Raw genomic sequence first — 24,823 nt, forward strand, 5'->3', positions numbered from 1 at the left:
CACGGGTGGGTCATCTATTAGAATAGTGAGGGAACCCACTTAGCAAAATGTATTATGAATGAGAAGTACACAGTTTAGTGAGTAGAGGAAAACAAACCAGTAGCAAAGGTCAGACACCACAGCTCCCTTTGCTTCCAAATCAGATGGTATTAAGAGATGGCACACTCACTTCCTACTTCAGAGGTTTTGTGGTAGAAAGGTGCTTTGTGAGCGAGGTAAGAGGACAAAAGACAGGAAATGGGCCTTCATGTCCAGGATGGATAAGTGGGAAGGGCCCCTTCCCAATGGCTCTAGCCTGCTACGAGGCCATCTGCATCTTTTCCTGAGACTCTTTGGATATTTTACCCTGTAATTGTTGATTTCCTTTATTCCATTTCTTTGTCTTCATTTTTTCCTTTTATTTGTTGTTTTTCAAATTTAGAACATTTGTAAATTTTGTACTGTTAACATTATTGAGAACATTGTAACTGGTATTATCATTACAATGATATTCAGAGAATTGATGCCATGCATCTATAGAAATCCAATCAATGAGTTAAAATATTAATATTATAGACATATTACTGAGCATGTTTTAATTTTTTAGTAGCTCTTCTAAATGGAGATTTTTTTCCTCTGAGGCTTCTCTTCATACTTTATCAATGATCATTTAACTGTAATAAGGCAATTATGATTTATCTGAAGAAGAAAAAATCTAATGTTCCTCCAACCTTCACCAAACCTTCACTGGTTCAAAGGCTGAGGGAGCTTTGAAATAACAATTTGTTTTTCTAATGTAAGCAGTACCTGTTTAGATTCAGAGATGTGAAAAAAATTTTATAAGTATACTTACAAATAAAACAAATCCAGGCATGGTGGCATATGCCTATAATCCCAGCTACTTGGGAGGCTGAGGCAGGAGGATCATAAGTTCAAGGCCAGCCTGGGCAACTTGGTGAGAGAGCCTGTCTCAAAAAGAAGCAAAACAACAAAACAAAAATAATGTACTGAGGCATCCACTTAACAAAGAAGGTCATCTTGAATTTTGGAGCCAAACCTCTTTCTACCTACTTCTTAATAATGTCTGATGGGCTCTAACTTTAAATACAATTAGAAATCATTCTAAGTGAATGAGTCAAGGTAATTTATTTGGGTTCATCATAAAGATAAAGTGTCTTGCTCTCAATTCTAAAACGTTTCTATAATTTTTGGAAGTAATGGGAACTGGATAATGATTAGGAAACATTAGAAGAGAAAAACCTTTGAGGTGGGTGGGATGAGAGAGAAAAACTTTATCCAACTCAAAATGGGTTTTTAATGTTTTGAGATTTTTCAGGAAACCAAAGCACAAGCACTATTTGCTGATGCCAAGTTGTTTTCACAATATGAATTTGTTTATTGTGTTCATTAGGAACATTCTGTGCAAATGGCTAAATGCAAATTAATTGGACTTTTAACATTAAAAAATCAATATGAGTAGGTATTTTAAGAGAAGCAATTCTGCAAAATGGAAGTATCAATCCTATTTAGTTAGGGTCTCCAACAGAGGGCAAAAAGAGCATTTCAACACAATATATTTCAATAGCTGCCTTAATGGTAGGTTGGCATTTGAAACTGGCCATGTTTCAGATTATCTAATTACCAGCCATCATTCTTAAAATGTACTTAATGTAATCACAAAACAGTTGACTTTTAAATTTCTTCCAGGAAACTGAGAACAATCAATTTCTTATTCATATGTCTCTTTCGCTTCAATCTTAGTGACATTTGTCCCAGAACTCGTTTGTTATCAGGAAATTGAACACATACTATCTAAATGAAGAATTTTATTGTGGCATTTTTAATAAAATCATTATAAAAATTAAGAGTTTGCTAATTGGAAAGAGATGTGTGGCTGGAGGCAGGCAGGTTGACATTTTTAGTGAGGCAAATTCTACTTTGAGAAAGATAATTTTTAAAGCTCTTATAACATGCTGGCCCCTTGAAATTTATTAACTATGTGTGTATTTCATAGGCCTGGGGGAAAAAACAAAACCTGCCATCAGTTGGCATTTTTTCAGATGGAGGCATCACGGACAAGTGAGCTTCTTGCACTTCATAGCACACAGCTGCCACTGCCCATTCAGCCTTCTTATAAGTCACACGCTCCATGTGTTCTATGAATCAAATGGAAATCTGTTTGAGGGGTAAGAAACCTCTCTGTGAGTCTGGGCCTTAGGTTGTATAGAACTATTTATTTAGCTCCAATTGAACATTAGACACTTTCTTATTCCCATAAAGGCGTTCAAGTGAAGTGTAAGGCCTCTCTGCCCTTAAAGTATTAATCAAAGATTGGAATATGCAATATTTGGAAGCTGTGTTTTTAGGAATGTATGTTCACAGTGGTCATATTTTTTTGTTAACTGATTTTTGATTAGTATATAATGCATTTTTATCTTTCATGATTTTTTCCCCTTGAATTCTATTTTTCAAGATAATGAGATTTCTATTCAGGTTTTGTTTTAAAGCATATTGGCAATATAAATCATTTTCCCCTTTTGATTTTTTAATTGCCTGTGACTTTTGTTTTTATGCTTCTTATTGGCCATTCTTTTTCTAACACTGGTGGCTTGTTTATTCATTTACCTATTTATTTGATATTGATTTTTTGAAACTTGCTTTGGTGCTGGGGATTGAATCTAAGGCCTCATGTATGCTAGACACATGCTCTACAACTGAGGTATACCCCAGATCCTGATGTTGACTTTTTTTTTTATCTTGGGAGAAATTTCTCTTAATACATAAGATTATCTCAATACGTGGCCTTAATTATGTCATGTTGGGTCTTTTTGTTGTTATTGTTGCTGTTGTTGTTTTAGTACTGAGAATTGAACACAAAGGCACTTAACTACTGAGCCACATTCCCAGACATTTTTTTTTTTTTTTTTGTATTTTATTTAGACACAGGTAATCATTGAGTTGCTTAGGGCCTCGCTAAATTGCTGAGACTGGCTTTGAACTCTCAATCTTCCTGTCTCAACTTCTCAAGCTGCTGGGATTGCTGGTGTGTGCCACAGGGCTTGGCTGTCATGTTGTTTTACATGCTTCATAATTTCATATTTATCTTTTATTTCCAAATTCCCATTAGAGAGATATGGTTTTAATTTACCAGTTTAAACGTTATTTATCCTACTCTGTTGTTATGATTCCCCTTAATTTATGGTTCAGGCCCATGTTTATAAGTTTTAATATCTGTATCTTCTCTTAGTAGGACACTTTAATCTTTTAGGTCCTTTCCATTACTTCTCATCGTATTCAGACTGTTTAAGTCTAGATATTTATTTCTTGCATGTTATGATTACAGATAGTTTTTTTATTTTTCATGGCATTTTATTTTGTTTCTGTTTTATGTCAAGAACACACTCAAAATATTTTATTTTTCTTCCTTCCTATATTTCTTGGAGAATAATCCTGCATTTTTTTTCTTATTCAAGTTCTTGATGCAAGAAAGTTTATGAAGCAGGCCTTCATTTGGCAAATGTTCTGAGGCTTTGCATGCCTGATAATATATTTTATGCTCCCAATTTAAATGAAATTCTAACCGTTTTTAAAATTCTAGGTGACATTTTAGACAGTATTTAGATAGTATTATAAACATTTTTTTTAATCCCAATTTACAAAAGATCTCAGTCTTTGGAAATGTTGAAATCTGTTGGCAGTGTAGAGTTTTTTCCTATGGGCTTCTTAGTAATCAGTAAATACCATACCTATATTATGAAGTTTGAATAAAGAAATACCATGGCCGTGAATATTGGTTCTAGGAAGAACATAACTGGGAGAAAACAAAGATGACCGATTCTCCTTGAGGGAGGTCTTAGTCTCCCTCAGATCACTCAGGAATGGCCACAGTCTAAAACCAAGTTAGAGGGCCTGAAAGGATTATACAGTGGGCAAGGTCTAGAGGGCGAGGGAAAACTCTTGAGTGTACTGACAGTTTAAAGTTGTTTGAAGCACATGTAAAGTGTTAGGAAGAGTTTTCCAGTCTTTGAAACATAGTTTGAAGCAACATATGGAAAGATGTGGAGCTGAAGGAATGGACCCAATGCCAGGAAGATCAGGTTGGCATCCTAATGATACTTCTGGGGGTGAAGTGTTAGCAGAGAGCAGAGTGGGGTTTAGTATACAGTATCTGAGGGTGGGATGGGGCATGGCTTCAACCTATCAGGGTCATATCTAGACCTCTGCTTAAATACTCTTTGAAATCCTTATGCCAAATCAGCTAACAGCTGTTGACACAGTGCTGACAATTTGGAGTTAACTGATTGCCAGTGAAGAAAGACAGGGATGGAAATAAGGCAGAGGAAGAAACTGAAAAGGATTTGTAAAACTGAGAATCTTAATATTGAACTATTTACTTTCTTATTATTATATGCCACACTGAAATACAAGGCAAATAACCCTTGTCTTCTAAAATAGAGAAAGAAAGCTATTTATCATATCTTGTGAAGAAATAAAGATTTGGTTTATGATTGTACTAGATCAGTGTAATATTGGAAACAATTGAGTATGATGTTTTGTCTGTAGTAGTAAGCAACTAATTGTGCCCTTAAAGGATTGACAAAGAGAAAAACTAATATGCTTCCTTGTCAATTTCAATTTCTACAATTTATTTTGAGTCCTAAAATGGTGTTAGAATGTAGATTTTGCTCCATTTTCATTACTATCTGGGAGCTATGCATTGAAAAAAAAAAAAAGAAAGAAAAAGTGATTGGTGTAGTTGATCCCCCAGGGAAATGGTTTTCTAGCTGAAAAAGAAACAGCTCTAGATGAAAACTATGAGTAAAGAAAAGGGTATGGTATTGGTTTTTTAAACAGGTTGAACATATAGCAGACAGAACAAAATTCCATTATGATGTTTTTTAGAACTTGGTCTTTGGAAAGCAATTTTAACGTGTCCTAAATCTCTTGCCTCCTAGCCTGGAAGAGGAAAGGCTAAGAATAAAAATAGAATAATTTGGGAGTTTTCAGTCATAGCTTAGGAACTCTATTACAAAAATCAGAGCAGAAAATGTACTTATTTATCACTGGTGTTCTACATGTTTAGACCCAATATAATCATCATCATCATCATCAGCAGCAGCAGCAGCAGCAGCAGCACTCAACAGTGAGTGTTCTGTGGGTTTATAAACAATGAGCATGTATACCAACTGACATTAATTAACAGGTATCATCAATGAACATATGGTAATACTCAGAGAACACATGAAGGAATGCTGTGAAACTTACCAGTTTGTGTAAAAGTTCAAAGAATAAATGGCAGAACTGAGAACTGGTATTAAGGATCCCAGGTTATGTTATCTAGGGAGTCTATTTTGCTCTCCCCACGGGTACAGCTTCTATTCAGCTATGGCATACAGCAGGAAATTCCAAAAAGAGATAATTTTAGTTCTGAGACAGCATAAATTATCAACCAATAGTTTTTTGCTTAAGGATTACAGAACCAATGAATTAGTCAGCTAGAAGAGGAACGGGAACACACCTACTCAGGACCAGATTTTAAAGATGAAAAAACTGAGGCCCAGGTGCAAAGTGAATTTTTTTTCCCCCAGGTCACACAGGGAGTTAGTGGAATAGACACTGTTTTAGTTTGCTTTTTAAACTGCTATAACCAAAAGATAAGAATAATTTTAGAGAAGAAAAAATTTATTTGAGGGCTTACCATTTCAGAGGTTTCAGTCCACAGACAGGTAGCTCCATTTCTGGGGCTCTAGGTGAGGCTAAACATCAGGGAAGAAGAGTGTAGGGGAGGGAAGTGTCTCAGGATATGATGATCACCAAGCCGAGAGAGAGAGATACTGTCCTCACGACAGAGAAAATATATACCCCAAATGCACACCCCTTAATAACCCACATCCTCCAGCAATACCCTACCTGCTTTCAGTTACCACTCAGTTAATCCTTATCAGGGGATTAATTTCACTGATTGGGTAAAGGGTCTAATAACCCAATCAGACATATTTGTAAATCTTTGCTCATCACCAAAAACAGATTCTGTGTTTTTAAATTATCTTAAAAAATGTTTAAACAACTCATGTTTTTGTGTAACACCTTTTAAAAATATCTGTGCTAGTGCAGATCAAATCTTTAAGACATATAGCCAATTCACTTTTTGATAGGAGTGGCATGTTTTCGCCTATCACAGAAGCCAGCTTTTCCCTCATAGCAGATAACATGAACTGGCCTCATTAAAGAAAAAACTCAGCACTACCATATTTTGTCCAAAGGCATAGAATAATGAGCAATAAAATAAATCAACTAGTGTTTGTTGTACAGCTGCTAGGATATGATGAACCTTATCATCAAGCAGCTTGCAGTCTTTTTGGGAAATGGAAAAAGCTCATATTTGACAGTGTTCATTCATTTAATAAACATTTTCAAGAGCTTGTCCTTTGGATTTGAAGTGCAGTTGATGCATGCAAATACCTGCACAGTAATTCTCTTTCTCTCTCTACTTCATTTTGCCCATCCACTCTGAATTTTCTCCCTATTTTTCAATCAGCCTAATTATGATATTTTTTTTTTAGTGACTAACTGTATGAACTTAATATATACCTTATTCCTCTTACGTGACTTATCTTTTCAATTTCAGCATCTTGGGAAAAAAATCTACTTCCTCCTTCTAGACTCAGATTTATCTGTAATGAATCCCTGTAACAATCAATACTTTTGTTTCCTAACACATTATTTTGTGTTTGTTTCTATATGTTCTTGATTAAATAATTAGTATCTGTCTCTCCCACTAGATTGTAACCTCCAAGGGCAGGGACATGGTCACTGGCCTCTGGTATGTCCTTGACATCTAGAAAAGTGCCTGGCACATGAGCAGGAACATAATAAACAGACCTGCAGCAAATTGTTTAATTATACAACTGCAATACAACTTCACTGATTAGGACATTTTGAGTGTAGTCTTACATGTAACTAGATAAATGTTTGAGGCATATCAATTCTAACCTTTCATACAAAGATATTGGCCATGGCCTCACTACTACACCTATGGCAGCAGCATCATTAGCTGAGACCCTGTCAGAAAGCAGACTCTCAGGCCCCCTCCGTCCCTAATATGTTAGAATCTGAAATTTACAAAAGGTGTCCTGGGTATTTCCTGTGTACTGAGATATTGCAAATCAGGGATTAAAATTTACATACTTTGTTAGCCTGGGCAGATCTCCAAAATGAGTGAAGCACTCCAGATATGGAAATAGCATGATAATAGGTGACTTCTGACCTTTGGGCTCCTCGTGGTAGGAGTGGTGAAGCCTGTGCTCACATGGAGATCTCCAGTTTCATCGGAAAGGTAGGGGCCTATCCAAGATGCAGATGACTGCAAGCCTAGTGTTGCAAGACCTCTGAATAGTTCAAGAGGAACCAAAACTATGAAACTGCATATAGAATCTGTGTACTTGAACACTGACAAATAAACTCAACTCTTAAGGCAAAAGAATTATGAGGAGCCAACAGAGTTCATTTTGGGGAATTAAATGGCTTTCCCTTTGCAAAGTCTCATGTGAATGAGGATATTTTTTGGATGGAGTAAAAAAAAAAATTCCTTGGTTAATTCAGAGTTCTTTAATTTTGAAAGCCAGAAAACCCTTTATCTGTTCTCTAACCGTTTCATTCTTTCTTTCATTAATTAATTTTCTTCATACTCACACAGTGTCTCCTCTATGCTTTGTGAGCCCTGTGCCAGGTGCATAAAACCTATGCACATGACACATGATTCAGGACTCCCAATGACTGATGGTCTCATAACGACATTATACTTATAAATCAGACAGAATGTTATGTAGGCATTGCTACAATAATCTTTCGTGTGTACTTTTGAGAGATGTTCTTAAGAATGTCACACTCTGTCTTGAGTAGTCCACAATTCTAAGCTGAGAGACAGAAGTAGAAGGTCTAGCTTACTTAGACAAATGATGTGAAGAAGGTTTATAAGAAGACGTGGTTGAACACAAAAGCAATCCCAAAGGAGTAAATTCTGGACAGATGTGTTCCCTTGAATTTAAAATAAAGACTTGACTGATAAACACATTTCCTCCTCTTCCTCCTCTTCTTCTCAATCCATCCTTCCTCCAGTCTTCTTTCCCCTCCCTCCCTCCCCCTTTCTTCCCTCCCTCCTTCCTTCCTTTGTTGGATTCTTGTTTCTCCAATGATTTGAGGGGATTTTGCCTCTTTTTCTTAGCTACAAAAGGCCATATTACCTCTGGAGAAGCAGTAGTATTTGTGAGAAAGCCCTACTCTGGTACCAAGCACTTCACAAGACTTTCTGTGAATTCCTTGGCAGCTATGTTCAAGAGTGTACTATAAACCAACAGAAAACTTTATTCAAACACCGCTTGTTGATTATCCAGCAGTGACAAGTGAGTAAAGGTCTAGTTTATCTGCTACCCAATATGTAGAACTGAGTTTTCCATCCAGGATGAAAGTATATATTTTTCTCATTTTCCCTGAGTTTTTCATTTCATTCATTCTTCTACACTTAATAATACCCTGATAATAAAATTATTGGCTTTTCAGTTATGTTTTTTTCTTTGAGGAAAAACAAACAAACAAACAAACAAAAAACCAGTCATTCATTCTCCAGAACACTTACCACCAAGTAAGCATGTCTGGATGATACCCTGTCATTCAGCATTTTCATACCATCTTTTATTGTCCTTCCCACTTGACATCTCTATTCCTTATGCATTAAAAAAAACTCTGCACTTAACATTATTTCTTTCCAACATTTCCAAACTTTTCTTCTCTAATTAGTTTGTCTGGTCCTTTTTTCACTCATCCTAGAGAGTAAAAAGGCAAGAGCCACCCAGAAAACCTTGATCCTCTTCTATTCCCTTCCATTCTTTATCCTCTTCTATTCCCTTCTATTCCCTAGCATTATCTTCTCTAACTCCATCCATTTACCTACAAATGCAATATTTTCATTTAAACATTCTTCCCCTTCCTTCCTCCCCTTGTTCTCTCAGTCACAGATTACTTAAATATCTTTTAATCCTCCGTTGATATTTTCCACATCAGTCACAGTGAATTTTTTTTTAAATAAAAGTCTGATCACACGTGCCCCTTTGTTGCTTATAATACTTCAATGATTTCTCATTGTCAAAGAGAATAAAGATCTGGGCCTCCTCTGACATATATGCACCATTGTATCATGTCTCCTATGAGGCTTTTCAAAGCTGCACCAGCCATTCCTGACTGCTTCTGATCTATAAATGGGACACCTTTTTAACTACCTGGCTTTCACTTTTTCAATGGCAACTCCCTTCTCTTGTCCCTGTCTACCTCCCCTCTCTCCCTTCTCCTATAGTCTTCTCAAGATATCTCTCCCCACCCCATCTCTCTCTCTCTCTCTCTCTCTCTCTCTCTCTCTCTCTCTCTCTCTCTCTCTCTCCTCTCTCTCTCTTTCCTCTCAGTACTGGGGATTGAACCGAGGGATTCACACATGTTAGGCAAGCCCTACACCACTAAGCTGGACTTCAGCCCTTTTTATTCTTAATTTTGATACAGAGTCTCAGTAAGTGGACCAGGCAGGCCTCAAACTTGCTGTCTTCCTGCCTCAGCTCCAGAGTTCACCGGGACATGTTTAATATCTCACATTCCCTTCTAGAAAACAGTCTCTGGAAACTCTCACCCCAGATTACATTCACAGCTCTCCCACTTTCTAGTTCTGGATCTATATAAATTATTCTTTCTCTTGGTGCTTCAGTTTCCTCATCAGTGAAGCAAAGTTATTCTAGTCCTCATCCCCTCAGGCTGTTGTGCAAACTAAATGAACAAGTAAAAATGAATTACATAATGAATAATGATTAAACCCATAAATACCACAAGACAGTAAAATCACATTTCAGTTAGCTTAACAATAATAAAAAGGCAAACCTACTAGGCTGATAAATAGAAGAAAACATTCTGAAGCCAAATATAGATAATTTGGGGCTTAATAATTATTTAAGATCAATTATTTTCTGTTCTCTTTTGATTCTTAGAATAATAAGTATGTAGTTCCTGTGTGTGTGTGTGTGTGTGTGTGTATGCGTGTGTGTGATTGAACCCATGACACTTTACCACTGAGTTATTGTGCTATATCCTCAGTCTTTTTTTAAAAAAATTATATATGACAGCAGAATGCATTACAATTCTTATTATATAGAGAGAGCACAATCTTTCACATCTCTGGTTGTATACATAGTATATTCATACCAATTCGTGTCTTCATACCTGTACTTGGGATAATAATGATCATCAAATTCCACCATCATTTCTAACCCCGTGCCCCCTTCCCTTCCCCTCCCACCCCTCTGCCCTATCTAGAGTTTGTCTGTTTCTCCCATGCTTTCTCTCTCTATCCCACTGTGAATCAGCCTCCTTGTATCAAAGAAAGCATTCGGCATTTGTTTTTTTTTTTTTTTTTGGGGGGGGGATTGGGTAACTTCACTTAGCATTGTCTTCTCTAACTCCATCCATTTACCTGCAAATGCCATGATTTTATTCTCTTTTATTGCTGAGTAATATTCCACTGTGTATATGTGCCACATTTTTTAAATTTATTCATCTATTGAAAGGCATCTAGGTTGGTTCCACAGTTTAGCCATTGTGAATTGTGCTGCTATAAATATTGATGTGGTTATGTCCCTGTAGTATCCTGTTTTTAAGCCCTTGGGGTATAAACTGAGGAGAGGGACAGCTGGGTAAAATGGTGGTTCCATTTCCAATTTCCAAGAAATCTCCATACTACTTTCCATATTGGCTGCACCAATTTGCAGTCCCACCAGCAGTGTATAGTGGACCTTTTCCCTCACATCCTTGCCAACACTTATTGTTGTTTGTATGCATAATAGCTGCCATTCTGACAGGAGTGCGATGAGATCTTGTAGTGATTTTGATTTGCATTTTTCTATTTGTTAATGATGATGAACATTTTTTATATATTTGTTGATTGATCGTACATCATCTTCTGATAAGTGTCTGTTCATGTCCTTGGCCCATTTATTGATTGGGTTATTTGTTTTTTCGGTGCTTAGCTTTTTGAGTTCTTTATATACCCTAGAGATTAGTGCTCTATCTGATGTGTGAGGGGTAAAGATTTGCTCCCAAGATGTAGGCTCTCTATTCATCTCACAGATTGTTTCTTTTGCTGAGAAGAAACTTTTTAGTTTGAGTTTATGCCATTTATTGGATTCTTAATTTTAATTCTTGTGACACAGGACTGTTTTCTCCAATGCATGTTCTTGGCACCTTTGTCTAATATAAGATAATTGTAGTTTTGTAGGTTAGTCTCTGTGCCCTCTATTCTGTACCATTGGTATACCAGTCTGTTTTGGTGCCAATACCATGCTTGTTGTTGTTGTTGTTATAGCTCTGTAGTATAATTTAATGTCTGGTATAGTGATGCCACCTGCTTCACTCTTCGTGCTAACGATTGCTTTAGCTATTCTGGGTTACTTATTTTTCCAGATAAATTTCATGATTGCTTTTTCTATTTCTATGAGGAATGTCATTGGAACTTTGATCAGAATTGTATTAAATCTGTATAGTGCTTTTGGAAGTGTGGTCATTTTGATAATATTAATTCCATCCTCAGTCTTTTTTGAAATTTTTTTTGAGATGAGGTCTCAATAAGTTGCTCAGGCTGGCCTCCAACTTGCATCCTCCTGACTCAGCCTCCTAAGTTGCTGGAATAACAGGTGTGCACCACTGTACTAGTTTTGAATGTAAGATTATAATGAAATGGATTTAAATTAATGAATGTCTGTATTGGAAAGGAAATAGAAAAGTAAACATATAATAAACAGTTGCTTTCTTAATCTCAGTTGAAAATATTTTTGGAATATTACCAAGACTTAAAGCTTTCAGGATAATTCTTTTTTTTTATATATTGAGAGATTAGAGTGAGAGTTTGACATTGTACAAACTCTGATGATTCATATAAATACCATAGTACTTAGTTTAAATATATTAAAGACTATGCTGTGTCTAGGACAAATTATTTGAGTTTGAGGTTTGGAGTGGCACAGAGGCTCAGATCTGTAGCCATGCTTAAGATCTCTAGGGGACTAATGAATGAGAGAAAAAAAATGTGCCTTCAGTTGTTTCCTGGAGTGCTGTTTAGATCTCTAGTTGATTCTGCTTCTATTTAAAGCAATGGTCCTGGGTAGCTAGAATAAATCCTGACGCGGATACACAAAAGATTTCATAGTTGGAAACATAGTGTAAGGCCTAGAATTTAGTGAAGCTGTTAAGTTTAAATGAAAGCACCCTCCATATCTGAAAGGAATGAGAAATCTGAGAAAATATCAGGCAAGAACTTCTTGGCCTCCTCAGCAGCCAGGGCTAGAGTTCTCCAGGGACAAAGTCTAAATTATTGACCTCCTTGAAATTGCTCTTGAGGATTTAGAGCTAGTCACTGTCCCATTTATTCATTGCCCAAAGCAGGATTCTGTTGAAAGAGAAGGGGGTCTGGTTATTTCCATAGCCCTGATTTCCTCAGGGGAATAGCGGAAGTAAGGAATGCTAACAAAGGGTCTTGTGGTCACCCTTAAGTTGGAGCAAGGAGAGATGGTGAATACCAAACAGCAGTAATCATATTTTTTTTTTTTAGAAATCAAATATGTTAAATTTATTATTGACATACATACAATGCTAAACAGCATAAAAATTCCTTTATTTACACCATGGTTATGTTCCTAGATAATTCAGTATGTTACTCTAAATCAGTACAAACCATATATTTGTTTGTGGACAAAATTGCTGCCACTAATGATAATGTATGTACTTTTATTTTTAACAGTGGATGCATATCATAAAACTTTTACATAACTATAGAGAAAAGATGTAGGCAAATACAAAAATGGCTTCCTGATAGTTATTAGGTTTTTTCCTTCCTTGCAGTTTCTACTGATTATATGAAGTAATCATATTTTTAAAAATTGTTTCTCTGCCCCTCTCTTTGTCTCAGTCTGTTGAAGTGTAGGTGTAGTGCTCAGAAGACTCATGCAATAATAAAAATTTCCACATAAGAAAAAAAACCTCCCTTCTGTTAAAGTGTCACTAAGTTGTAAATCACATGATAATAATAAGATTGTGATGAGATTGTAATGTTTATGAAGTCTCTATACACCATCTGACAAAATATGCTCCATGTTTTTTTAAATAACCATCAAATCTTAATATTTAATATTTACACCTGGTAGGATCTACAGTTATCTGAAATAATATATTTATGCCATTACCTATCTATTTAAATGAAATTTAAATATTTATTTCTCCTTACTCTTACTCCTGATCACATCCTGGGCATCTTTTCTATGAAGCTGAGTCATCCAATGGTGGCTATTCCTGAACATGAAACTCTCGATTCCAAAGAGGTAAATGTAAGACACAATTGGAGATCTAGTTATGCATTTCTGTGTGATATGGATTGTAAGAATAAGCCAATTTTATTTTTTTAATGCTAGAAAAATTATGTTTTTGCAAAGAAAGAGTTATAATTGCCTGAGCTACTGTGTTGTTTAGAAGCATCTCATCATTTAATAAGGGTATTCTTGCTGTGTGTAGCACCTTGACCACGAAACAACTTCCTCAGGCTCCTATGTCTGTCTTTGTGATTTTTCTCTTTGGGTCCATGTGTGAAACCACTCAAGACTTCTCTCTCTAGAGGGCCAAGGAATGTCCCATAATACTATGGTGTGTTTCTGGACAGGGTCGCAGTGTCAATGGTGTCTCCATTTCAGTTCATGGGAAGGTGAGAGTGCCAACAAGCACTCCCAGCCTCCACCAGGAGAATTTGTACACTGTGTGTGTCGCACATAGGCAAAGTGCTGTTGGCTCAGTCACAGCCTCTAAATTTAATGCCAGTGTTTGTTCATTTCATGTTTGGAGGAGACAAACAAAAATAAATTAAAACCACCTTCTTTTATTTTTTGCAAATGCTATACCATACAAAGAAAACAATTCTGTAAAAATACTCTCTGTATGGTTTAGTTTTGTGTTCAAGAGAAAGGATAATTGAACAATGTTTTCTTCCACATTGTTTTAGATAAAATGGAAAATGTGAGGGAAAAAAGACAACTTTAAAGGATTTCTTTTTAAGAAGGGAATGAATTCACACATTCATTTTAGGTACATTTACAGATGAAGTATGCTTAATATTGCAGTCTCCAAATTTAGAAAAAAACAAGCATAAAACAAAAGAGAAATAGAAATAGTAAAATTCCAAATAAAACTTGAATTTACCTTTCCAATATATACTTTCCACAATTTAGAGTATGTTATATATTTTTCATAAACTGACATCCTTATTTCTATACATTTAAAATTTCCTGTCATACAAGACCAATGTGGTTTTCTACTATTACATTAGTCTAAAATGCAATGGAGTGTTTTAATAGGTATGGATTAATACTTGACCATATCTGACTGTTTTTAAGGTATCCTAAAGACAGGATTATTGGTTTATTAAGTGTAAGCATATAGCAGACTTGTAACTGTTCCTTAAAGTGTAGCAACTCACCTCACCAGGTGTGTGCTATAATACCTGTCTCTGTGTATTATTACTATTATTATTATTAACAGTAGTAGTACTAGGATTGAACCCAGGGATGCTTAATCACTGAGCCACATCCCCAGCCCTTTTTATTTGTATTTTGAGACAGGGTCTCACTAAGTTGCTTAGGGCCTCCTTAAGTTGCTGAGGCTAGCTTTGAACTTGTAATCCTCCTGCCTCAGCCACCTGAGCGTCTGTGATTACTGGCATGTGTCACTGTACCAGGCTTGTCTCCATGTATTCTTGCCAGCATTGAAAGTTAATATAATTGCAAATTTATTGAGAACTTACTATATGTTAGAGATAGTGTTATGCAGTTTACCTTAATCTTTACAAAACATTCTAAATTAAGTAATCTTATTTTTCCAAGTTTACAAATGAGGAAACTGAGGTTGAGGGAATTCCCTTTATTGCCTACATGTAATCAAATAGCTGGGAAGAGTTTACACAATCATAAATTAAATCAAGATCTGACTGGAGCTTGGGCTCTTAAGTGCTTCACTATACATTATCCAGTATCTAAATTAAAGATCTTAATTAAGAAGAAGACCTTTATCTAAATTTGCCATTTTTATCTAAAAATCTATCTATACTATCTAGGTCTTTCTACATTTTAACATCATATTTACAAATATTTTACAACTTAAAAAAGAAATAATTTTTCATATTTGCATTTGAAAATTCTGCATTTTTGTCTGTTTTCTATTTTTCTTTTGAATTATGTTGTGTATTTATTTACAGGTATTCTAATATTTTTATTGAGTAGTATATCCTTTTATATATTGAGGATATTATCTATGTCAAATATGATAGCCCTTTCAGTATATAATGATGGCAAATTGTATAAAAATAAAAAATCGGACAAACATATCTAAAAAAAGGAGAATGAATGAATTTTGCACTTTTCAGATGAGTGTAAAAATAATCAAATGTCTTTATTTCAAACACCATAATTTTGGAGCAAGTTCATTAGACAATATCTACAGGATAATGTTTCTATATAATAAAGAGAAAATCAGTTGGTATTTGAATAACAAAAGCATTCCATTCATATTATAAATTGAGAACTTCTGAATGTTAGATAATGTGAAAGACTTTGTGTTGCCAAAGAGAACAGAGTAGATGCAGTGTTTGAAATTTTTTTTCATCAATTATCACAACCCTGTAGATGAAGCTTAAAATTAAGCTAGTGGATAAGATTGCCAAAAAATGATCTTAAATCAGGTTTGGATTTTATGAAAAATACAAAAGAAGCTAAAGTTTAATGATGTCAGAGACAAAAACTTTTACTGTTAAAAGAGGTGCAAATAATGAAGCAAACAACCCTTTTATGCTTCCAATGTGCTATGCTATTTGTAGAATATTGGCACATTTTGTAGTAATTTAACAGCTTTCCTCAACTCCTTATGATATACAGTTAGGCTGCAGTATTGGTCCATATATTTGCACAAAACCCATTCTCTGTCATTTATTTACTTGCAAAACATCACCAGAGAAAAATGTCTGATTTTTTAAATCAACTCTAATCCCATCACCATGTGGCCTAGAAGAGTAACTACGGGCCCAGCTACTTATGCAAGTAAAGAATTATGGAAGAGGGCTTGATTGGACCTTGGGATTCCCCCCTTGTTTTTTCTTTCATTTCCTAAAGACAGTACTTATTTCTTGAATCTAATCATGTTACTTGTAAATAAACAGCTTTTAAAATTAAGTCAGTAATTTATTTAAATCTATATAGATCTCAAATTCATTTAATTTGACTGGCTGATTGCTTTTATAACTCACCTGATTTCTAAAGTTCATCTTAAAGGAACTAACTAATAAGTTACACTTATTATCTAGCTCAGGGCTTAACTTGTTAGGCTGAACATTAGAATCACCTGTAGTGACTTTTCCAAGGAACCAATGGCAGGGCTTCACTCTAGGCACATTGAATTAAGATTCTGGTGGTGGGCCAAGGCTTTTGGCTGGTTTTAAAATCTCCCCAGTTGATTCACATGTGCATCACCCTCTTCACTGGCAGTTCAGGAAAGTGAATCAAATCAGTTATTTAATTTTGAAAACATAGAATCGAAACTAACAGCAATAGATTTTTAAAAAAATTATCATATTGAATGATTTCAATTACAAAACATGGGGGTCACATACTCCTATCCAGTGGCACAAAGTTATAACATGTGCTTTAATTTATGGTGGATTAACTTTAAGAGATGTGTTCGGAGATTCACTGTAATTTCCTTAGTAGAATCTGATATTTTCTGTTTTCCTTGACATTCTACACAGTGTTTGGATGCTGCTTAGGCTGAGGCTGGGTGAGGCAGGATGGCAAGCTGAGTCTGGGGGCTTAGGACACTCCAAACAATGTTTCATTTATACTTTATATGACATATGAACAAAAACACTTGGCCACTGATAAACCCACATATAAACAGATAAGCCTTCTAAATAATCAGTTTGATTATTGTATCAACTGATTGCCTTTCATAGATTTCCACTTTCATACCAGTGCAGTAATCACCAAGTGGATGAATATTTAACACCATGCAGGGTGGGCATGTCCTCAATAAATATTTTCTGAGTGAATTTACTTTGAATAAAATTGAATTGTATTAGGCAACAATTATTTTATCATATTTATTATATCTTGTGAATTCAGCACAAGATCCTCCATATTCACTCTTTAACTCAATTATTTTTCTACATGATTAATTATGAAAGTCATGCTGGGGAGTAAGATATAATCAGAACTTCCTTCTTTCCTTCTCCTGCTACATGAAGCCTATGGACTATATCATTTTCACCTTGAGGGTCAACTAATTTCCAAAAACATTGTTAGATGCATCTGATTCTGACCTCTCAGATTCACACAACTTGAGAGTTAATCATTCACTAGCTGCCCGTAAAACACATACGAGGCAAATTCTTCTCCTGTTTTCTTATTTCTTCTTTGCAGATTTTTGATAAACATTTAAGAGTTGTCAAGATTACAATTCTGACAGCAAGGTGACTATGACTGATTTGCTACTTTGTGGTATATAGCATCTCATGTTCATTTTATTTTGAATTCCAGAACATCTATTGATGTCTGTTTCTGATTTTATGATTAGCTTTCTGTTGTTCTGTCTTTATTCTATAGATGAGAACATGGAAGAGACAAAATGAATATTTTGTTTATAAAAGCCACTCTCTCATTCTGGCTTGATCAAGGGTAAAAAATGAAAATTTCAAGAGTAATGGGCCCACTCTACTATTTTTAGGCAATTTATTAAAAGCATTATTTCTCAAAATCAATCTTTGCCAAATCTTGGATTGCTGAGAGTTCAAGGACCAGATAAATTGTCTTATATAATAAAGACAATGAATACAGGCACCTGAATGGACAGCCACCTTGGCCAGGCATCTGGAAGGATATTTCATTTATTTTTATTGGTGCATATTAATTATACAGTATCATATATTTCATTTGTGTCCTGTCTATACATAAAAACAAACTTATGAATATTTTATAAAACCTTAATTATTGAATGTTTTATAACTCCTGCCTTATGGATACTAAATTCCAGTACCAGGTCTTATGTTTTTACATTGAAGATAATAGTTACATACATGTGCAAAATACATTTAAAATTATCCAGAAAAAAAAGAACATAGCATTTAATAATAGTATGATATATATTTCTTGGAAATGGCTTTTTGTTTTGTGCACATGAAGCCTGGTTTTCATATCTTTAAGGACATATATGTTGATGACTTTGCTTTTGCTTGGCAGGAAAGAATATGTGTATTTGGTTTTGCATTACCAGAAAATGAAAAATCAATTTACACAGCACATTCTTTTAAAAATACTTTAAATAACATTGGCTTAAAGTTTCACAAGACTACACTCACTTATTAACCAAAGTTAACTTGAACAAAACAAAACAAAAGATTTTGGAACTTGACTCTCTTCAGAACTATGATTTTCAAAGTGCCTTAAGTTCATTCTTTCTTATATTTTCTTAAAACCCAAGTGAGTGTGTTGTTCCATTGGCAACAAAATAATGAATCTTTGTTGCCAGAGTACTGGTCTGCAAATGAGGATTTATTTATTGAGGTATTTAGAGGTCTTCATTTTTTTTCTTAAATATTTGCCTTTGTTTCTCTCAAGTTATTTAACTCTTGTATCAAGATTGACAAAGAAAGTAAAAACTTGATAAAATGTCTAAAGTAATGTCTCGTCACAATATATCTTTTCCAACCAGATGTTGAATTGTGGGGTCAAACATTCTTTTGATCTGTCAGTGGGTTCAGGGAGCACTGCGAGATCTTGCTGAGATGGCAGTGTGGTGGCAGGGTCACCTACTCTATTTCAACCTGCTTTAAATATTCATATAAGTCTACAATATTATGTTTGAAAGGGACTGCAGAGGGACTTTAGCCCAATATTATATTTAATATGAAAATCCTGCCTATAGCATATATCTTTATATATCTTCTATTTAAAATCTTCTGATGACAGAGAATTTACCATCTCACAAAGCTCAATATATGCTTTAGTATGACAAGAAAAACTGATGACTATACAAACAATAAAAACAATAAACTAGGGTTTAATTTGGAATACTGGGGCCTTGGTGTGATAGCAAGTCCTCTTGAGACTCAAGTTCATTCTCTGTAAAATGGGATCAAAGGGTTATGTTGAAGATCTGAAGCAATGTGTATAAAGTGCTTAGCATATAAAATCCGTAGCACTTGATAAATCTTAGACAAACAATGAGGATTTATTTAAATCTCATATAATATTAACTACTATATATTGACATTTCTAGGAAAATCAAATTAATAGTGTTTTTTATTTGTTAGAAAAATGAAGGAGGAGGTATACTTTATTCAAAGAAACCTGGATGATGAAAGTTGCATCTTGCTTACTCATGACTGATGATTTTCTGTGGCCAGAACAAATCAGTGCAATCATGGAGCTACCCTAGTCTTAGTGTGTTTTTTCTCTCCTCCTAATCTAAGAAATGCAGTTTGTATAAATGATGTGCAGTACACCCATGCTTCTCAGTGGTGCTTAGCAGATAAACCGTGCCCTTCTCTGGGTTCCTTTCTGCCTTACTTGTCCCTTGCATGTGGGTCTCCTTCAACAAGGCTCTAAGCCACAGGTCTCTCAGACCACTGCTTCTTCATCCCAGTGATCTGGCCCAGGGCAAAACAGAGAGAGTTGGCTCCAGAAAATTAAATAAGCTATTTTATTTTCCACCTGCCATTTTGGAATGCTCCATTGTCAGCCATGAGTTGGCATCTGCAAATTGAAAATTTCAGGCCATTTCTTCCAATGGTGCCTTTCTATCACAGTGTTCTATCAGAGTAGTTTTAGAAACAAATTTCTCTTCTTGCCTCATCTCTGATGCTCTCCTTACACTTTTTTTTTTAGTACATATAATCTGACTTCATGGTTGCTAATAACTATTTCCACTTGGTTAAGTTTATCTTATCTGTTCCAGACAGTCTAACCCTGTCAAACAGGAACACACAGTGGCTGAATGAATAGAGAAATTATTGGGATCTCTCCTTTGCCATGTAGCAACATTATAAAGACAAGAAAATCAATATATAAAGAAAAAGCAAGATCTCTCTCTCTCTCCTCCCTCCCTCCCCCTCTCTCTCTCTCTCTCTCTCTCTCTCTCTCTCTCTCTCTCTCTCTCTCTCGCAGTGTTCTATTTTGCAAAAGCTGTGACTTAATCCAATCTGTATTTACTTTACCTCCTTGTTTTAGATATAACATTTTAGGAAATGAGGTAGTCAGTAATAAAGGAAGGTAGGCAATAGCCAAGACATTGAAGGGTAAGGGGTTGGTGTAGGATATAGCAGTGCTGTCCCTTAAGCGTGCACCAGTCCCTCAATGCCAGCCTAACCCTTAATAGGGGACTAATAGCATTCTGATGATTTCTCAAGAGATCAGAGTCTGATGTGAAGATGTAGCTTTATGTCTTTATCAGTGCTGTTGATCAGGTAGCAAGAAAGCAGGTACTGAAGAAATAAAAACAATTTTTTTCCTACAGCAAACTTCCCCCCCCCCCAATGGGATGGATGTTATACTCAAATCTTAGTGTATAATTTTCAGGTTTATTTTTTTTCTGATGTATTCATCTCTACTAATCTATTATTTCCTCTCATTTTGTAGCAATGAAGTTGGAGCAGAAATGAAAATATGGGCTGCGGAAGTCTTTTTGGAGTGCTGGTGCTAACCACTTGCTAGGTTTAACTCTTATTTTTTTCAGAATGAGTGCTCCCTTTATGAGCAGCAGAGGAACTAAGAAAATTTTGCTGCAGACATACACCATCGCAGCACTCTACTAAACCCAGCATAGGAGAGATTCACCTGCAGCTTCTCACATCGCTGCCCAAGCCTTTGATGCCTTCTATTAAGCTGACAGCAATACTAACTTTCCCTATAGTTAGCAGGCAAAATAAAGAAGAATCATGAGTAAATAGAAGAATGGCTGTGACTATTTTTTCAATACTAGTTTTATTTAATCCATATACTATTAACCGAATCAGGTTTTATTCCTTTTGCTTCATTTTTTTACATGTTTAGAAGAAAAGAAGAAACATGTTTTGTTTCATTTTTGTTTTTTGCAAGAGTTCCTGCCTACTTTCTGGGGATGCTTGTTACATGGGTTCATTGGGGAGACTGTGGACATGATGAAGTAGTTATTTCATATAACATGCTGATTGCCTGTACCTTTGGAGTGCTGTGTTGTTGGGACAGACTATGTACCAGGAACAGCCCTGGGAAGATGATCATGATGTTGCCGGAGTGTCTCTACTGTCTCTCTGCCTACTGCCATGGGGTTCTTCTGCAGGCTACTGCAGAGTCAGATTGTTCTCATACTCTTGGGAACAGCAAAGACCATAGAGCAAACCTACACTCTGATTACAGTTATTGGAGCCTATCAGAGGCACACCAATACCCACCATACTGGCCAGGTCCCATTGTTCCCCAGTTGTCATCCTTAGTAGTTGGTCTAGTTGGTCTTTGCCTCCTCTGGTGATTTCCTTCTCCACCCATCCTGGAAACCCAGGATAACACTCACTAAAGAAGAATCCATAGCAGTTTTGCACATGATTCATGTTCCTTTGGAACCAGCTCTGAGCCACTGTTCCTTAGACCACTGTTTTGGCCCTACAATTGTCCTGCCAGGAGAGTTTCCTACAGAGAAAGCAACTGGGCTCTTTCGTTCTTCCATATCCTTTTAAGAACACCCCATTATCAGCCATGAGTTGGCACCTGGAGACATAAATCTCCTCTGTTGGTGTTAGGAGGACAATGAGTCACAGGAAAGCACTCTGCTTGTCTTTCTTTGCTCAAACAACAACTGTTCCTCCACCAACCTTCTAAAATGTGTGAAGAATCACCTTAGGTTACTAATAATTATCTCTAATGTTTACTGTGCTCTTATTATGCACCAGATACCACAATAAGTGCTTTACCTGAATATGATCTTACAAGGGGGAGCAATATCATTGTTGATGTTTTATATTTGTGAAAACAGATACCTCCAAATGCTTACATCAAGCTAGTATGTGGCAGAGACAAAATTCAAATCCAGGTAATCTGGTTCCAAGACCAACATATTTAATCAATCATTAGTTTTTTCATTCGTTCATTTTTGGACTTCATGTGTAAAAGGTGAGTTGAACACACTCTAGCTCATAGCAGATTACTGTTTGGGTGTACTTGATGATTATTATTTATAACAATTTTATCTTCTTTTCCTTTCTGTAGGAACACATTCTTATGTGTTTAATGTTTATCTTTTGCTTATATGTTTTGAAGGTGTGTATTGTTCTGTTTGCATATATATTTAATAAATGTAAATGGCATTGCTTTTGCTTATGTTGTTTTTTTTTTTCCAAACTCAGCACTGTTTAAAGCTCTACACAGATTGCTTCCTCAGAGATGCATGTTGTGGTCACATTATGTTTCACTTATTCACCTGCCCAGCTTTGGTCTCATAGGTCTCCATATTATACAAACTGGTTTGATACATATTGTTCTGTGTGCCAGTTTGTGGATCTTTGTGAGAGTTTATCTGCAATATATACTTAGGACTAGGCGTGTTTCATATGAAAGCATGCATGCACTTCATTTCACTAAATCCTCCCAGATTGCTGTCTAGAGATACAACCATTCTCCTTTCCACCAGAAATGCATCAGGGATATAACATCTTTGAATCCCTTTCCACCTTTGAATGTCTGAACTTTGCAATGTTCAACTACACCATAACTGAAAGCAGCTCTTAAGATGGGATTTTGTTTAAAGGTAGCACCCTAGTCATCCTAAGTTTTCCAATTCTCCAATGCTTTGGATACCTTTTAAGTGCAATTGTTAGGTAAGTATTCTCTCTTTCATTGGTGAAAACATTGAGCCTGAAATGTTCTTTGAGTCAACACATCAGTGGATGATGAACCTCGCATAAGACTTTTTGATTACCCTGCTCTGTTAATTCTTTAATAAAGAAAAAAGCTGCATCAGAATACTGTGTTCTAATTTATTTATTTATTTATTTCAATTTCTTGTTAAAGATCAGAGTCTTAAAGCATGAAGTAAGGAGGGGCAAGTATTGGTTATAGGGACAATATGGGACATAGAGAATGAGCTGTTTTGGGGTTCTGATCATGTTAAAGTACAATGGATCATTTTTGAGGAAGAAAGAGATGGGAAAATGTAGTATGGAATATATAAATATTGAGACCAAGTCTCTATTTGGATTCACCAGGAAACTTACTCTAAGACAAGAATTTGACTAAGCAGTTATTTGGGAAGAGATCACCAGAAGAACACAGCTATGGGATTGAAGAAGTGTTCTTTTATATAGCCACTTACTAAAATGGGCAATTTCCACTGAGGGATTTGAAGACACAGGTTGAATGAGCATGCATCAGAGTTCAACTTAGAGGAAAGAAAATTTGGGTATTTTTTCTAAAAATTGACTATTAACCTTTACATTGTTATGCCCTTCTCTTTGAAATGTTTTTTTAATTTGGAAAAATATTTTATTATTCATGTGCAATGGGACTTGTTATTTTATTGTTAAACTTTAATTTGGGGAAATGGGTAATCTATTGAATATTGCTCTTTATATTTTTTAAGTAAAGTGCAGGAAGAAAGAGTTAATTAATAGCTTAAGTAGGAAGGGGGATATTCTCAGAATGTTATCTTTTGGGCAAGAAGAAAATTCTGCAAGCAAGAAAGAGAGTAAAAATCTTTCTAATGTGGACTATTGTGGATTGCCACATTGGAAGCTTTTATCTATTAAAAATTAAATCAACTGTGTGAGAGAATAAGTTGGTGTGCAGGGAGGAAACATTGTTTTGCTTAGATGAAGCCCAGAGGCCTTCAAATAATCAACTACTAATTAGTAAATATTTCTGAATTTTTTTAAAAGGTATATCATATTTTGGGGATTTTCTATGTTTTCTTATGGTATGTTGTAAAGGTATATGTTATATTCTCTCAGTGCTTTAGAATATATTCTCAATTTATTTGACTAGAAAGCAATTTTTCTTTATTTTAGACCTTAATGAACACATTTTAATTTCCTAATACAATGGTTTATCAATGTATTTATATTTTTTGAAAATCTCAGCATCATTTAAGCACCTGAGCCCATATTTTTCTTCTAACTCTGAAGGTAAATTTAAAAATGAGATTACACAATAGGCAAAGGAAACCTCATAAATAATGAAAGAAAGAAAGAAAAAGACAAAAATTTCCAAGGGTCTACATATTGTGACTCAGAAATATTGAACAGAATTTCTAAGGTAAAAGCAGACAGTAGAAGACTCACTAAAAGGAAAAAAAAAAAAGAAATCCTTATGTAATATTTAGCCAAGGGCATGTTTTGTAGAAAAACTTAGGCAAAGGTTCACATAATCATGTGGGTAGGAGTGGAAATTATTCCTCACAAAGTTTAGGAAGTATTTTTAAATGTAAACTGGGCTAAATCATTCAAAGGAGTAGGAATTCCAGAGATTTTGCTAACTCTGCTTTTGGGTGATAGTTGAGACATTCTTTTTTTTTTTTCTCTAAATATATAGTAAGGCTAGTAAAAAGCATAAATTGTGGTAAAGTGAAAGTCAGTAACAGTTTCTTTTTTTCTGATGAATAAATAAAATTTATGTAAAAACTTAAGTCATTAAAAATTAGAAAAGAAGTCGATTTTGAGGAATATGTGGTAGGCCATGCTCTGAATTTATGTAAAATTGGTCCTTAG

At 35.3% G+C, this 24,823-nt stretch overlaps 1 protein-coding gene across 21 annotated transcripts in view; it reads left to right on the plus strand.

Annotated features, from left to right (window-relative positions):
• MLIP (muscular LMNA interacting protein) overlaps nucleotides 1-21,042 on the plus strand; it is a 232,839-nt gene extending 211,797 nt beyond the window's left edge. For 19 of the 21 annotated variants that reach the window (XM_081295746.1, XM_081295744.1, XM_081295764.1 and 16 more), the window contains 2 exons: nucleotides 13,329-13,382; nucleotides 20,727-21,042. In XM_081295746.1, the coding sequence (XP_081151872.1) occupies nucleotides 13,329-13,382; nucleotides 20,727-20,732 (60 nt within the window). In that variant the 3' untranslated portion in view covers nucleotides 20,733-21,042. The remainder of the gene's footprint in view (nucleotides 1-13,328; nucleotides 13,383-20,726) is intronic. The other 2 variants (XM_081295758.1, XM_081295745.1) reach the window with 1 other exon arrangement.
• The last annotated feature ends 3,781 nt before the right edge of the window (nucleotides 21,043-24,823 follow it).

Source organism: Spermophilus citellus, assembly GCF_964194105.1.
Source record: "Spermophilus citellus genome assembly, chromosome: 5".
NCBI lineage: Eukaryota > Metazoa > Chordata > Mammalia > Rodentia > Sciuridae > Spermophilus > Spermophilus citellus.